The sequence below is a fragment of the Pteropus vampyrus genome, unplaced genomic scaffold (assembly GCF_000151845.1).
Source record: "Pteropus vampyrus isolate Shadow unplaced genomic scaffold, Pvam_2.0 Scaffold81, whole genome shotgun sequence".
NCBI lineage: Eukaryota > Metazoa > Chordata > Mammalia > Chiroptera > Pteropodidae > Pteropus > Pteropus vampyrus.
In genome coordinates, this window is record NW_011888862.1 from 7,556,183 (window position 1) to 7,572,709 (window position 16,527).

Genomic DNA, 16,527 nt, shown 5'->3' on the forward strand with positions numbered 1-16,527 from the left:
CTTGAATTCCAAAATTTCACTATTAGTACTGCATTGTTTTTGAGTAGGGTTTCTCCAACTTGACACTACTGACATTATGGGCTGGATAACTGTCTGGGAGATGGGACTGTCTTGTGCATTGTGGGATGTTTAGCCACATCCCTGGCCTCCACCCAAGGAGCTGACAGTTACAACACCTCCCCACAACTGTGACAATCAAAAATGTCTCCAGACATTGCCAAATGTCCTCTGGGGAACAAAATCACTCCTAGCTGAGAACTATTTTAGAGAATACAGTACTTGTTTTTAAAAATCTACGTATAAGGAGACCCGTGAAACTGAAACCCCTGTTGTTCAAGGGTCAATTGTATAGTCAACTTTTTCTAGTGAGTTGATCTATCACCAGCAGATTTTACTAAGACTGATGGATATTCTGACTTTTTAAATTACTCTAAGGTTTTCTTCCTTTCAGAGTATTCAATAATTAGCACCAATCCCCAGTTTCTTTTTTTTTCTCTTAAAGAAATATATTTAGCATATCTTACGGGAAATCTGAGTCCGTTAGTAACTTGATTTGTTGCCTCAAAAATCATATCTAACCAGAAGTTAAGCCGTTCTTGCTTGGGTGAATGTTCGATAACGGGTTTCTTGAAGCGCTCAATTAATAACAAATTCTGAACTACAGATCGCAGGTACCTAGAAAAATCACAAACACCAATAAATTAGATTCCAAAAGAAACTGAATTCAATTCTATTTCTTTAAGTTTCCCGAAAATTACTTAAATTCATATTGTATAGCGAGTGCTTCTTAATCATTTGGCAGCCATATACTTAAAGAAACCCAAACAGTAGGCAAAATAAGTTTGTCCAACAAAATCATGCAACGTAGCTTTTTACCAACATTGGGCTAAACCTCATTTTGGTGCACAGTGTTCAAAAAACAGAGATTGGCGAGCATTTACTATCTTAAATAACAAGAGCAAGTAGTTTGAAGTTCAAAACAATTGCAAAATGACAAAATTTCAAACTCACTGTCTTTTTCTTTTCTAATTCAACTTTTTTTGAAATAACTGTAGATTTACATATAGTTGCAAGAAACAATGCAGAGAGACTCATGTACCCCAATGGTAACATCTCGCCAAATTCTAGAACAATATTGCAACCAGAATCCTGACATTGATACAGCCAAAAAAGAAAACATTTCCATCACTAAAAGGATCCCTTCTGTTTCCCTTCTATAGCCATGCCTACTTTCATCTCCTCTCCATCTCCTCCTTGACCCCTGGCAATCACTAATGTGAAACTTATTGTCTTCTCTTTTTAGAAAATTAGATCTGCCCATGTAGACTTTGATGTTATGAGATCTTGAATCTAACCACACCTTTATTGTCTTCAGACAAATCGAACTTTTTGAACATAGCTGCCAGGCAGTGGTGGTCATATTTTCTCTGATACAGAATGGGGATGTTTCTGCTGAAAGCATCAGAGTATTATTTTGCCCTCTGAGGATAAAGTCTGGAGCTATCCCGGGAAGATAGATAAGTTAGAGTCTGACTTGCTTGGGTGCTGTGCAGTAAAGGATTAACTCAGCAAGCCTGGGCTGTCCAAACTCTACACTTTCCAAAGTAATGTCTGGCTCTTGACTGGCTTCTGGTAGGTCATCTCTAAGCCCTTCAGATATCTTGCCTGCTAAGAGTCTTTTTTTTACTTGGGGCTAGGGTCATACCACATAGTTTATGCTAACCAACACGATTCATGGTGGGAGCCTTGGGCCACATTGTTATCAGTGTGATTTCCAGAAAGGCTGGGAACTCAGTGACCAAAGTTAGCTACATGGATGTTCTATGCCTGTATGACTGACCCCCAATGAAAACCCTGGACACCAAGATTTGGTGAGCTTACTTGGTTGGCAATATTTTGTGCATGTTGTCACACATCACTGCTGAGACAATTAAGCACTGTCCATATGACTCCAGTGGGAGAGGACAACTGGAAGCTTGTGCCTGGTCTCCCCTGGACTCTGCCATATGTGCCCTTTGGCTCTGATGATTTTAATATTTATACTTTTTACTGTAATAAGCCATTACCATGAGTATAACAGCTTTTGTGAATTCCATGAGTCCTAGCAAATCATGAACCTAAGGGTGGTCTTGGACTTACAGCAATAGGTATCAACACTATAAGTCAGCTCAGGTGTTGATGTAATGGGAATGTATTCAAGCCTTGAGTCTGATCCCGACAGAGTCAGTTAAAATCAGGATTCTGGAAATAGCAGCCACTCCAGGAAGGCTGGATGCTCAGCCTGCCCCTGTGTTCTCTCGGCCTCAGAGAACTTTCCAGAGGATGATACGGTTTGTGGACCAAATTTAAGTCTTTCAAACTGGAAAGAAATGGGGTCAAACTAGATATGACTGAAGAGAATCCTACCTCTTGGGAGTCCAGCCTGACTCACTGGGCTGGGAAATAAAGGGGGGCGCTGATAAAGATGGACTGTTAGTGTAAAGTAATTTTTTAAAAATTATACAAGTAATCCAAACACATTTTCTGACAAAGCAGAAAATAGAAAAGAGAGGGAAAAACAGATTGAAAACTTATAAGGCTATCACCCTGAGATAACCACTGTCAATATTTTGGAGAAAATCCATCATTCATTATTTATTCATTACACAAATATCTACTGAGCATCTATTATGAGACTATAGCAAGATAGTCTCAACAAGATAACCACAATTCTAATGGAGCATAATATCTATTGGGAAAGTAAGATATTGTCTAATCCACTGAGACCTTTCTCTGAGTCACATACCAAACACGTATTTGTAATTAAAACGAGTCCATACAAAACATTGGTTCTCAAAGTGTGGTCCTCAGACCAGCAGCATCACCTTGTAATTTGTAAATGCAAATTCTCAGGCCCCACCCTAGACCTTTTGAACTAGAAATCCTAAGGGTGGACCCAGCAACCTGTGTTTTAATCAACACAGGTGATTCTGATACATGCCAAAGTTTGAGAAGCACTGATATAGAAAAGTATACTCTGCAGCTGGCTTTTCTTATTCTATGATAAACCAAAAATGCATTTCCACATTCCCAGGTATTGTTTCTTGCACATTTTTAATGACTACATAATGGGCTAGCCTATGGCCACTGTTGTGTCACATTTTCTCCACCACATACCTATTATTAGCCTTTTAGTTCCAGTCTTCATTTGTAATGAACACCATTTTCTTGCTGTGTATTTTAACTCTACTACCTGCTTTTCACAAATACAGGATATGTACTAGTACTAAAGAATGTTTTGTCCTTGAGGACCTAGATGACCTGAAGAAATTAATAGGACTGAGGATTTCATCTTGGAGATGTAGCATGTAGCGATATATCGTGTGTGTGTGTGTGTGTGTGTGTGTGTGTCCATCTGTCTGTCTGTCTTTCCCTCCCTTCACACAAAACCGAGTGATCCCTAAGAGCTGTTCTTTCTGCATCAACTTTGTATTAATGAAGAAGCCAGAAGGAGAAACATAGAAATTCTTATTTATTCATTTATTTATTTTTGCATTTACACCTTTTCTCCCTGGCAGAAACATTTTAGAACAAGATCAGATTTTCAGATGGGTAATGACAACATGCAGATACAACTCACCAGACTGGAGGTTTCAGTTTGAACAAGATCTCTGCTGCCTGGATGGCCTTCCCGACATCACTGGCCAACATGCTGACATTGAAGAACTGACCCACATCCCAGTAATTGTTCATTTTCTCCAGGCTCCCTTTTCTTCCCAACAAAGTATTCAGCTGGATACCTTAAGAATTTGAATTTTAGATAAAGTTATTAAAAAATATTTCTAGTTTCTATCAAATTATGCAAGCCTTTAGCTAGAGAAAAAGTGGGTATCTTATTTTGGCTACTATCTCAGGTGTGCCATCAGAGAGTAATTGTTCCTTTTGAAATACAATGCCAATTATTTGAACATAATTTTTAATGCTGAACTTGTGTTACCAAAGCATCAACATCTGCAGTAATAAATAGCTTTACCTATTTTCCTTAGTTCCATGGATGTTTCAAATTGTTGTCCAGCAACTATCAGTAAAATTGCAAGGTTAATTCCCGAATAAAGAGATGACTGGAGCTCGAATCCTGTGCGATACCTACGATTACAGAACCAACAAATTCTTATTATATCATCTTATTATGGTAGAAGAAAAAAATGTGTAAACAATAGTATAAACCAATGTTCTCATAAAAATTTTTACTACTCTCACTTAATGGTTTCCAGCTTCCTCCACCTCCCATCTTTACAAAGAGCTACATGCAATACTCAAATAGCTGCTTTAAAATGTCATAATTGCAACACAGTAAATTATACTAGGGAGTTTTAGAATTTTTCATCAGGTTTTTAAAAAAATAAAACCGTGATCTTCGTATAAAAAAACTATATTAAAATGCACAAAAGATATTTAAAACCTATTATAATCCTATCCTCCAAAGGAGACCACAATTTGATGTCCAAATCTCATTTGCAGGGTTAGGCTCCATTTCTACATTGATTATTTTTTATTACATAGAAATTGCATTAATTATGGGCTATTTCTCTGCAAGCTATTTGTTTGTATCACAAAATAGAATTGTTTTTTTCATATATGAAGCAGTATTGCCAGAATCCTGGATCTCAAAGAGATAAAGAGCAGTGGCATAAACTGAAAGAAGGGGCAAGGATCTATTACATTAGAATAGAAAACAAGATATGAAACTGGGAATACCTTTTTTAAACCAGAAGGTTAATAGTGCTATTTTTAATTCTCTTATTTTTATTCTATGCATAAAAAGTTTCTTTCTCTTCTATGTGTATGAATATAATGATCAGGAAAAAAGAATATGCTCAATGAAGTAGTGACACAAAAATGTCTTTAAGTAGCACAGTTCATATCAAGGACTTGCAAACCCAGTCATTTTATCATTGGTGTGACAAATTACACACCAACAAAATACTGATTGTGGAAGGGAGAACTTATCAATTAAGGTAGCTAAAATTTGGTTTTATGAACTTTAGGGAATAATACAAATACCATCAGATAGACCGGAGAACACCAAGAAAGTCCTTCCGACTGCAGCCAACAAAATTCCAATAAAATTGAAAAACCAATCCTCGTATGTTTTGGGGATTTTAAATTCCATATCCTATTGTCTTTGATTTTTTTTTTCATTTTCCTTTACTATGAAAAGTAACCAAGAAGAGAGCAGACAGAGAGACTTCTCTATACCACTTATCTATAAATCAAACAGGCCCAGCTTAAGGGCAGACAAAACTTGAACTTAGATTCAGGATTACAGTCCTAAGTTTGTGATCTTGGACTAGCACCCCTATCTCCCTGAGCAACATGTTCCACATCCATACCTGAGGGCCTGGGTTAGACTATCCCCAAGGTCTCACTGGAACCAAGATGCCCTGACCAGAAGACTAAGCTTCATTTGCTCCTGTACCCACTGCCACTACCTTCTGAACTGGATAAAGAAAGGCTCCTATGACTTTCTTGAAGGAGCCACAAGTAATAATTTCCTGACCTGGAAGTTGAATTCTAAGCCACAATGGTGGGAACACAGCTTCCTATTTTGGCTGTACCAAATGTTAATTTCCCTTCCTTACCCTTCCCCCTTCAACACCCTGAGTGACTCTTCCTGACCATATAGTGCATTAGGTACTAATAAAGATTAACTAAGGACACAAGGTCCTTGTCCTCCAAGAACCTATACTATGGTAGAGGTGACAAGATTCACACACAACTAGTGAAAATATAAGAACAAGTGTCATAGTATCCTAAAACCACACAAATTCAAGTCTAGGAGGACTCACCTAAAAAGGTTGGAGATATGGCATGAAGATGGGTAGAACTGTAACAGCAGAGATTTGGAAAGGGAACCCCCCGCATAGAAAGGAGTGTGAGCAAAGATGGGAGTTTGGGGAGCTCCTATGGAACTTCGGTTTAGTTGGACATATATCAGGTCATGGGGAACAGGACTAGAGGTGGGCTGGGGAAAGTTTACAGAATACCTAGAATTATAATCAAAGTTTGAATTTGTATTTAGTAGGGAGGGGGGAGCCATGGTGGGTCTTTGAGCTTTAGGAAGAGCAAGGTGTCAATCAATGAAAGATAGACTGAAGAGACACCAAGCAGGGAGCCTACTTGGGATACTGTTAGGACATTCCTGGCAAGAAAGTAAAAAAAGACACTAATTGGGGGTGGCGGTGATGGGAAATTGGCTTGGAGTGAGGGAAGACTCATGGAAGGGGTGGAATTGGGAACTGACTGTATGGTAAGATGAAGTGAAAGTTATCAAACATTAACCAAAAGATTAAGCCTAGGAAGCTAAAGGATGGTAGTAAGAAAGCAAGACATTGGAAGTCATACCTTGTGGAGATGAAAAAATGACTTGAGCCTTGGACATGTTTAGTCTTAAACACCAGCACCATCTTCAGGTAGAAGAGGTATGCAAAGAGGGAACAATGAGGGGCCACGGTTTAGGGTAGAGGTTGAGCTGGAGATCCCTGCCTAAGGATCCCAAGGTGTGAGAGTGGCTGGAATCACCAGGGAAGAGTGTATGGACTGAGAGTAGAGGACAGAGGACAGAGCCCCCAACATGCATGGAAGGAGAACAGAGGTGGAGAGAGAAGCAGCAGTTAGAATTAAATGACAGTGGAACAGCAATGCCAAGAGCTCTTGTGATGGAACTGGATGATGTGGGCTATTGGCTCCACCTTCAAAATATGTTTGGGTTCTGACTTACCATTTTCATTACTACCACCCTGGTTCAAGCCACTATCGGTTTTCCCCTGAATTACTTCAATAGTCTCTCACCCCCTGCTTCTGCCCTTGTCCTTGTGGTAAACTGTTTAATGATCACAAATGTCTTCCATCCCGCCATGCACACACCTTTGCAATGCAGCTTTGCCATTTCTTCCACCCACGGGTGGAGTCTATTTCTCCACATAATTTACTTTGACCAATAGCATGTGGCAGAACTGACCTTACATGAGTTCCTGATCCTAAGCCTCAAGAGGCTTTGTGGCATCCATCTCTTAGAATGCTGCCTGCCATGTAAGAAAGCTGGTCTACCAGGATTAGAACCACATGACAGAGAATGGAGGCTCACCACCGGCATCAGCTGGCAAACACGTATCAGACCATCTTAGACCCTTCAGCCCTGCTGACTCTCCAGCTGACTGCAACTCTGGCAGTGAGGCCAGTGCTTTAGGAGTGGAACCAGCTGAGGAACTGCCTGGCCAATCCACAGAATCATGAGAAATTATAAATCATTTTTAAGCCAATAAGTCTTAGAGTTGTTATGCAGCAAATGATAGCTGATACACTCCCTAAAATGTATTATTTGCATAATAATGAGAGTACTTCAGTTAAAATTCAATTCAGATCTTGTCACTCCTCTGCTCAAAACACCCCAATGTTGTATGATCTCACTCAGAGTAAAAGGGTCATCTTTGTTCCTATTTCCCGCAATTCTCTGCTTGCTCATGCCTACCATGCTTCTTCCTCGGGGTCTTTGCCTTTGCTATTCCTTCCTTAGAACACTTTCTCCACAGTGTTTATCATTCCCTCATCACCTTCACATCCTTATCCGCCTTCACTGACCACCCTACCTAAAACTGCAGACAACTCCTCCCAACCCTCCTTTTACCCCTCCCTGCTTAACTGTTCCCCATAGCCTTCACCATCAGCTCACGTTCTATATATTTTACTTTGTCTGACTTCCCTTACCAGCAATGCAAGGTCCATGAGGGCAGGGATTCTTATCTACTGTCTCTATCCCCACCACCTGGAAAAGTGTCTGGCATACAGTAAACCCTCAATAAACATTGGGGAAATAAAGGAATGACTAGCTCACTGAGAAGATAAATACCCTGACAGCAGTAGAACAAGGTTCTGGATGGAGAGTACTATGCCTTCTATAAATGAGTGAACTTGGGGGGAAGAATGTCACCAGTAGAAAACCCTGTTTCTAATGATTTCCTTTGAGAAAATGGAATGTGGAAATCCCCAAACCACATTTATGGCATTTTTTTTTCACTGCCAGCAGATAGGCAAACACACAGACATAGGAAAAAGACCCAGATCCTTAGCTACTGCAATTCCCTTCTTTGCAGAGATGCACATGCTACTGACTAAGGATAAGAGTTTACCACTCAATGGCACTGTCTCGGCTGGCAGAATCTTTGCAGTCTGAATCCAAAAAGATGTCCTTGTAGATCCTTCCACACAGGCAGAACATGTCGGGGCTTGGGCGGTCACAGGTGTGCAGAACCTGCAGCATGACTTTCAGAGCCTTCTCACGGTCGCCTGTACTGTTTCTCCTGAAAGATTTGTGTGATAAGATCATTTATAACTGAATCAAGACACAGGAGTATATATGCATTCATTCTGTGAAGGGCTGGGTATAAAGATACTGTACTTTAGCAGAAAAAAAATTGAAATTAATTTCATTTTTCATATTCAAATGTAACAACTGCTTAAGATTCACACAAGGAAATCTCATATAAACATACTCAGTCCCTACTTGATCTACTCTCTTTAAATTAGACCTAGGCTGTGGCTAAAACCATAAGCAGACCAATGTATTTAGAAAGAAAAAAAATAATATGGCAGCCTCTTGTAGCTGGATGGAGAGCAAGGATTTCAGAAGCTAAGCCTGAATCATGAGAATGAGATAGTTTGATGAAAGGTTATTTAGAAAAGTGGCAGGGCCCCCAAATTCAAAGCCAAGATGAATTTAAAAAATTACCTTGGCAGTCCTTGACCTGAAATGCCTTGCCATCCTCAAACAGCATAGGACCTTAGTAATTCCTGTTTTCCTATCTCATGTTACACCCACCGGAACAGGAAATTTAGGAAATTATTTCTATATTCACAAATCACAGTCTTCTCTATCACTAGATTATATGGTAAAATTTTTATTTTGCACACAGGAAATGCATTCTTTAGACAGTTGTTAAAATAATTTTTGCCACAAAATAACCTGAGTTTGTGGCTGTGAAATATTAAAAGTGTTCCATCAGTAGTAGGGACTGATTAAATCAAGTATGGCAAATGATATTATAAAGTATTAAACATTTGTAAAAAGCAATGAAACAATTTCTATATAATACTGTTATGGACAGATCTTCAGAACATATTAAGACAAGAAAGCAAGGTGTTGAATATTGTACACAGAATGCTACCTTTTTATTTAAGGGGGGATGTGACTACATATATGTATCTGCTGAATAGTTGTTTCAAAAAAAATCATATCAGAATCTGAAATAAATGTCCACATCTAACTACCAACTTACAGACAGAAAAGAGGACAGACGAATTTACTAAACCTCACCACAGGGATACGATCAGCAAAATTTAGCACTTTGGAAACTGTACAGGCCAAATGCTTCTTCAAAAAATAAGACAAAGAAAAAAATAAGAGAAGGGGAAACCTATACACTAAAAAAAGACTTAAAAAGTCGTATTAACCAAATGCAATGTATAGACCTTGTGTGGACTGTGATTCAAACAAACTCACTGTATTAAAAAAAAAAAAGACAACTGGGAAAAACTGAACACTGATATTAAGGAATTATTGTTAATTTTTAGGTATAACATAATCATGACTATGTTTATAAAAGTGTCTTTAACCTTTAGAGACACATACTGAAATATTGAGGGATAATATGGCATGTCTTTGCTTCATAATAAATACAGTGTTGGGGTATGAGGGTGTGGGTGAGCAAGAAACAAAACTGGCTGCGCAATGATAATTACTGATGTAGATAAGGGTTCATGGGGTTCATAGTATTATTTTCTACTTTGAATATATTTGAAATTTATATAATAAAAACAAAAAAATACAATGTACCCATCCTGACTCAATGATTCCACTTCTAGAGTCTATAATATAGAAATACGTATATTTTCAAGAATTTTAAAACAAAGATGTTTATTATGGCATTGTTCATAAAAGTGAAAAACTGGAGGTGATCTAAATGTCCATTAACAGAAGAATGGTGAAACATACTACTTTTGATCTGCAGTTTGGAATTCGAGGATGCAGAAGTCCGATTTAAGTTTTACATGGATTTTCGACTACACAAGTAGTCAGCAACCTTAAGCCCCGAGTTGTTCAAGAGTCAACTGTATTTTGTAACAACCAAACTATGGAGTATCACGCAACCCTTAGAAAGAGGCAGATCCGTATGTAATTATATAGAACATCCATAACAGTTCATGAAAAAAAAATTGCTGAACTAAATAGCATGGATCCCATTCTTTGTAGTAAACACTATTTACACGTTTATGAGCAGAGACAAAAGTCTGAAAGGATACACATTAAATTGTTCAAAAAAATCATTGCTGGGCTTTGTGCAAGGTGTTCCTTTACTAATAACTATTCTAATAAATGAATAAAGAGATTACTCTTTTATTTCTTGGCAATTATACAACAGGCTCTTTTATGCTTTCTTTTCTGAGGACCTGTACCTCAAGAAACACTGCACCATCCAAGAAGGCAGATTAGTACCTAAAACAGCCCTTCTCAACGGGTTCTCCTAGAGAATTAAGCCCTAGAGAAAATTATTTGAGTGACCATTTTCTCCATTCTCCCAAAAATGGTACACAGCCAGCCCCATTCTGGATGCACATTATGAATTCATTTAATTGATACAATGGATACCTTAGGGCATTAGGGCTTTAATTCTCTTTTGGAACCCAACATGGGTTGAAGAGGGCTAATCTAGACACTTGGTGTTCTGGAAGCCTGCAATAATTAAGCCTGCATTTCAATTCTGACTTTTTCTATTTTCTACCTTGGTCTTGTACTGATATATTTGATCTTTCCTCTCTTTGTCCACAGACTAAAATTTTACCAGCCTGCAAACCAGATCTCGATGAACAGCCCACCCATGATATTCTTTAATTTTTAAGAGCCAATAAATATCAACCCAACTCAAATTTACTAAAGGATATAAATAATTTCTAGAGTCTATGGCAAGAAAATGAAAAAGATTAAAACTTTAATGAGGTACAAAATTTCTATATTTATTGTGAGCCAACTTCTGAGGTGTGAAATACTCAGTATTCAGGAAAGAATGTACTTAACTTTTAAATGTTTAATTATTGATATGAGTTCAGATTTGTTTGGTTTTCTTTAAATCAATTACATCGAGATTTTCCTCATATTTTTTTCATTAACTTGAAACTTTTGTTACTCAAAATAAAAGGTCTTTTGAGGATAAAACAAAAAAAATCGAACATTTGCAAAAATGTAAAAGCAAAGACATTTTCATCTTAAAAGCCCTTTTAAGACAGGTGCTAAATAGCTAATCCTTCAGTGGTTAATAATCTGTTTTCAGATCTGCTTATCATTTTCAGATCCCAAAGTATCCAAGAAAAAGCCTATAGATAAAAACTCCTATGTTTAATCAGTCCAGCAACATCTGTTTCTGACAATAGGCCATTGCACAATTTAAGAGATGGGAATGATCTAAGATAGTGAGGTCTTATCCTTGGCTGCATATTAGAATGCCCTGGGGAATTTTAAAAACCCTTGTGTCCAGGCTGCACTTTAGACCAATTAAATCAGAATCTCCAGAGATGAGATCCAGGCATCATGTTTCTTATCTTGGACATTCTGATTCACTACATCTGTATCATTGCTAAATCCACTGATCAATTCTCAGCCTTTGTCTTATCTGAACTACCAGCAGCATTTGACAGTTAACCACTCCTTCCTCCTTGGACCACCTTCTTAAGTTGGCTTGCAGGACACTAAGCTTTCCTGGTTTTCCTTAGTCTAATTTTCTGGTTCCTACTCATTTCCCTGATCTTTTAACACTGGAGCATGCCTAGACACAAACCCTTGGACCTTTCCCTTTATCAGTAACAATACTAAATCCCTTACTGATATCATCCAGTGTCATGATTTTTCAAACCATTCTGATGACTCCTAAATTTCTATTTCCAGCTCAAAGCTCTCCCTTAAACTCCAGATTTGCATATCCAAGTGCACTCTTGACATCTCACTTGTGTCTGATACCTCAAACTTAACATGTCCAAAACCAAACTCTTCACTGTCCGATCAAACCTGTCTTGTCACAGTCTTCTCCGCATTATTTAATAATGGCTACTCCATTTTCCTGTTTTTCATGCCAAAAATGTTGGAGCCATGCTAGATTCCTCTAAAACCCTTTACTCAATCAACAAATTCTGCTAGCTTTTATTTCAAACCATACCCAAAATTGGCATACTCCTCATGACTCTCGCATTTACCACTCTGGTCCAAGTCACGATTATTTCCTGCTTCCACCCTCACCACTCTAAATCTTTTCTTAACGTAGCAGTCAGAGTGATCCTGCTAAACCCTAAGTAATATATCATGTCACTCCTCTACTCAAAACTCTTCATGCAAATTATCTATCTGATAAGGGGTTAATATATAAAAAATATATAAATATGTAATATGTAAAATATATAAAAAACTCATACAACTCCACATAAAACAAAATCTGATTTAAAAATGGGAAAAGGATCTGAATAGACGTTTCTCCAAAAAAGACATACAGATGGCTCACAGACAGAGAAAAGATGTTCAACATCGCTAATCATCGGAGAAATGCAAATCAAAGCCATGATGTGCTATCACCTCACACCTGTTAGAATGGCTATTATCAAAAAGTCAACAAATAACAAGTATTGGTGAAGATGTGGAGAAAAGGGAACTCTCATGTACTGTTGGTGGGATTGTAAATTGGTGTGGCCACTATGGAAAACAGAATGCAGGTTCCTCAAAAAAATTAAAAATAAAATTACCGTATGATTCAGCAATTTTATTTCTGGGTATTTATCCAAAGGAAACAAAAACAATAATTTGAAAAGATATTTGCACTCCCATGTTCACTGAAGTATTATTTACAATAGCCAACATATGGAAAAAACTAAGTGTCCGTCAATAGATGAATAAAGAAAATGATATATACACAATAGAGTATTATTCAGTTATAAAAAAAAGAAATTTTGCCATTTACGACAACATGGATGGACCTTGAGGGTATTATGCTAAGTGAGATAATCAGACAGAGAGAGACAAATACCATCTGATTTCACTTTATGTGGATTCTAAAAAAAGATAAAAAGAAAACTGCCAAAGGCAGAGGGTGAGAGGTGAGCAAAAAGAATGAAAAGTGTCAAAAGATACGAACTTCCAGTTATAAAATAAATAAGTCTTGGGGATGTAATGTACAGCATGGTGACTATAATTAATAATACTGTATTGTATATTTCTGTTCTGGCCAAGTGCAATGACCTTTTCACCACTCCCATCCCACACTCTCTCTCCTACCTATGAGTTAATTCATGCTAAGTCTTCAAAACCTAGCCCAAAGACCTCAGAAAACTCCCAAGCAGAATGACTTCCCCCCTCTGCTATGCTTCTACAGCACTTTGAACAAACCTTCATTAAGACAATTATGGTTCTGAGCTAGAGCAATTTAGTTACATGGCTAATCTCACAGCTAGAACATGTTCCAAAGATGAAGCCTCTGAAGACCAATACCATGCCTTGCCCATTTTCATAACCTTGGCATTGAGCATATAATCTAGTTCATATTCAATGAGCACTGAACGAATGAAGGAAGCAGAATTTAACAGGTAGCTTGTTTCAAAACTCTACACATAATCATCATTCTTACCTGTTCAGTGCAAATGCATAGTGGAATTTAATATTATGTTTGTCAGCCAAATCACACGTAGGCAGCATTTCCACTGTTTCTACCAGCTTCACCATTGCATCATAGTCCTGTTGGCAAGAGATCCCAAGGTAAGAAAGAGAGGAATCACAGATCTTCAGAGATTTTTCCGAACAATTATAAAAATGAGACAGCATAGGTGTTTCAGTATAAGCCTTTCCCTACAGAGAACATTTAATGAAGTTATTTACAGCCCAGAAGCTAGGAAAAAGCTATCATGTTTTGAATGCAGGAGAGTTACTACTACCAGCACAGCTGTGGGTTACAATGAGCTGGATATAAACATACAAGAAATCTTACAGTCACTTGGCTCATACAGGAGGAAACATCCTAGCCTTTCCTATTTTGCCAAAAACAAATGAATTCATCTAAACCAGGGTTTCTCAACCTTGGCACTACTGACATTTTGGGGCAGATCATTCTTTGTTGTGGGCCTGTCCTGTGCACTGTGGAATGTTAAGCAGCATCCCTGGCTCTGCCAACTAGACGCCAGTAGCACTTTCCCCTCCCCTCTGGGATGTGACAACCAAAAATGTCTCTAGACCCTGCCACATATCCCCCAGTTGAGAACCACTGTTCTAAACTGCATAACTGCCCCAGGAAAAATTGCTACCGTGTTTGTATCAGCTGGGTCCCCTTTGAGTGGTGCCATCTGCTACCCTTTCAGCCAGGCTTAGAATCACTGTTACTGGCTGACTTGCTGACAGCCAGCTACAGTTAGCAGAGGAGGACTTCCCACTGATGCCTGTTTTGTGCCTCTGCACCTGGAAGCAGTTGCCCAAGAAAGGGAAGGCAGTGTATTCCAAGCAGCTTCTGGCTCACTTTTGAACCCGAGAGTCCCAACGAAAGGTTATAAAGAGATGTGTGAAGGCAAGGACAGATGGAAGCCAGCAGCTCCAGAAGAAAGACCTCAAAAAAGACCATTCCCATTCTCTTGTCCTATGGGCATAATTTAATCATTATCATACTCCTTAACAGCATCTGCTATTAAAATCAATTAGATACATCTGTTTCTCACTAGGGGCATAATAAGTTCCTTAGTGGTTGACTATATTCTTGGTTCAGGTCATAACTGGATGTCTCTCTCATTTAGATTTAAAGACGTGTGGCCAACAATCTCCAATATGGAGATCTGTGGAATTCTGCACGTAAGGGACATTCCCGGTGTTCCTCCAAAGGGAAGACAAGGCATCCTCAGAAATGGCTCAACAGCATTATACTTGGAGGGAAAACATGTCTGATTTCCTTCATGGTACTGCATCCCACGAATTCTGTCTCAAGAACTCTCTAGATGTCTCTGATGCTTGTCTTGGAATAAATACCTTCATTCCCTAGGTCCTGGACTTGTATGTGCTATTCCTGCTCTGTCACTGATAAGTGATAGTAAACAAAGAAGGAAGTGACAAAGGCCTAAAGGAAGCAGCACAGCAGAGGAGTTATGAGCAAGGACAATGCAGCTGGTGGCCTCAGTCTGATTCTTGACTTTATCAACGGCTGTGTGACCTTGGGTAAGTCACATAACTTCTCTGTGCCTCATGTTTCTCATTTGTAAAATGAGGATAATAGAGTATACACCCTATAGGCTTGTGAAGAGAATTAAATGAATTAGAATTTGCAAAGGGCTTGGAACAATGCCTAGCATAAAGTGCACATAACCTGTGAAAATCTAAGTTCTTTTTAGTGAGCAGTACCATGAGATTTTGTTGGAGTGGCCTTCTGATACGACAAAACCTTCTCCAATATGCCCGCCACAACACATATGCTAGGTGACCTATGACCTAGCCACATACCCATTTTGTCTATAAAACAGATATCTAACCACACATCTAGTGTAAGAGTACTTCATATGAGGAATTCCTAATGTCAAGGAAGAACTCAGCATGCGTTAGCTTCAGGTAAGCAAATTTCATACCTGTATATCGCGATAGGACAGCAGTAAACTGATGATGATGTCTGAGGTCAGAACTTCGACATCATCCACGCGGAGTCTGATCCGAGCCAGTTCCTTTGCCAGCTCATCACCGTGGTATTTCTCTCTAGCTCTCCAGATGTCATTTAACAAGGTTTCTTTGTAAGAAGCACTAGAGGGAAACATGAAAACCTCTGGTTACATCTCCAAGCATCCATGACTCTGTTCCTTTAGCGGCTCAAATGAACTTGGTTCTCATTGACATGACTTAGCTAACGCAGGGGGGGCTTCACCCAGACTTGAGCCTCCCTGTACCAGCAAACAGGAGACGTGTCCTACTTGTTAGTCACATTTTGCAGAAAATAACCACTGAATAGTAACATCATTTCATTAATACCTTGAAAGTATTTTCAAACTTGACCCACCTGTATTTGGATGACAAACAGGACTTTCTTCTACCCATCCCACCCACACCACTTCCTCTGGTATTTTTCAAACACATAGAGGACAAGAAGGTATCTTACTTGAATAGTTATTTCCCCCACTATGAACAGATTATCACAAAGCCAAAAAAACAAACAAACAAAAAAACCAACCAACCAAACAAACAAAAAACTCCAAGAGCCATGAAACAGTAAAAAGAGAACTTTAAAATGAATCTATCAGATGTCCCCAGCTAGTAATCACTAAGCTTTTTGCAGTTGGTTGAGAGCTGGAAACTGGACGTGTCCATGAGCAATCCAAGAAGCCATGCCTGGAAGCTTATAGCCACCCTTGTCCTTCACTGCCTCCTTGTCATTTTCAATTGCCAGAATGCTTTTCTAATGTAAAACATAAAACTTCCTTCATGTGGGCAACTAGATG

The 16,527-nt window shown here is 38.6% G+C and overlaps 1 protein-coding gene across 3 annotated transcripts in view; it reads right to left on the minus strand.

Moving 5' to 3' along the window:
- Nucleotides 1–16,527, minus strand: part of MAP3K15 (mitogen-activated protein kinase kinase kinase 15) — a 79,071-nt gene that overhangs the window by 37,771 nt on the left and 24,773 nt on the right. For all 3 annotated transcript variants that reach the window (XM_023532334.1, XM_023532333.1, XM_023532332.1), the window contains exons 5-10: nt 15,667–15,835; nt 13,698–13,804; nt 8,169–8,339; nt 4,013–4,125; nt 3,620–3,779; nt 525–675 (exon numbers count right to left, since the gene is read on the minus strand). In XM_023532334.1, coding sequence (XP_023388102.1) covers nt 525–675; nt 3,620–3,779; nt 4,013–4,125; nt 8,169–8,339; nt 13,698–13,804; nt 15,667–15,835 — 871 coding nt within the window. The remainder of the gene's footprint in view (nt 1–524; nt 676–3,619; nt 3,780–4,012; nt 4,126–8,168; nt 8,340–13,697; nt 13,805–15,666; nt 15,836–16,527) is intronic.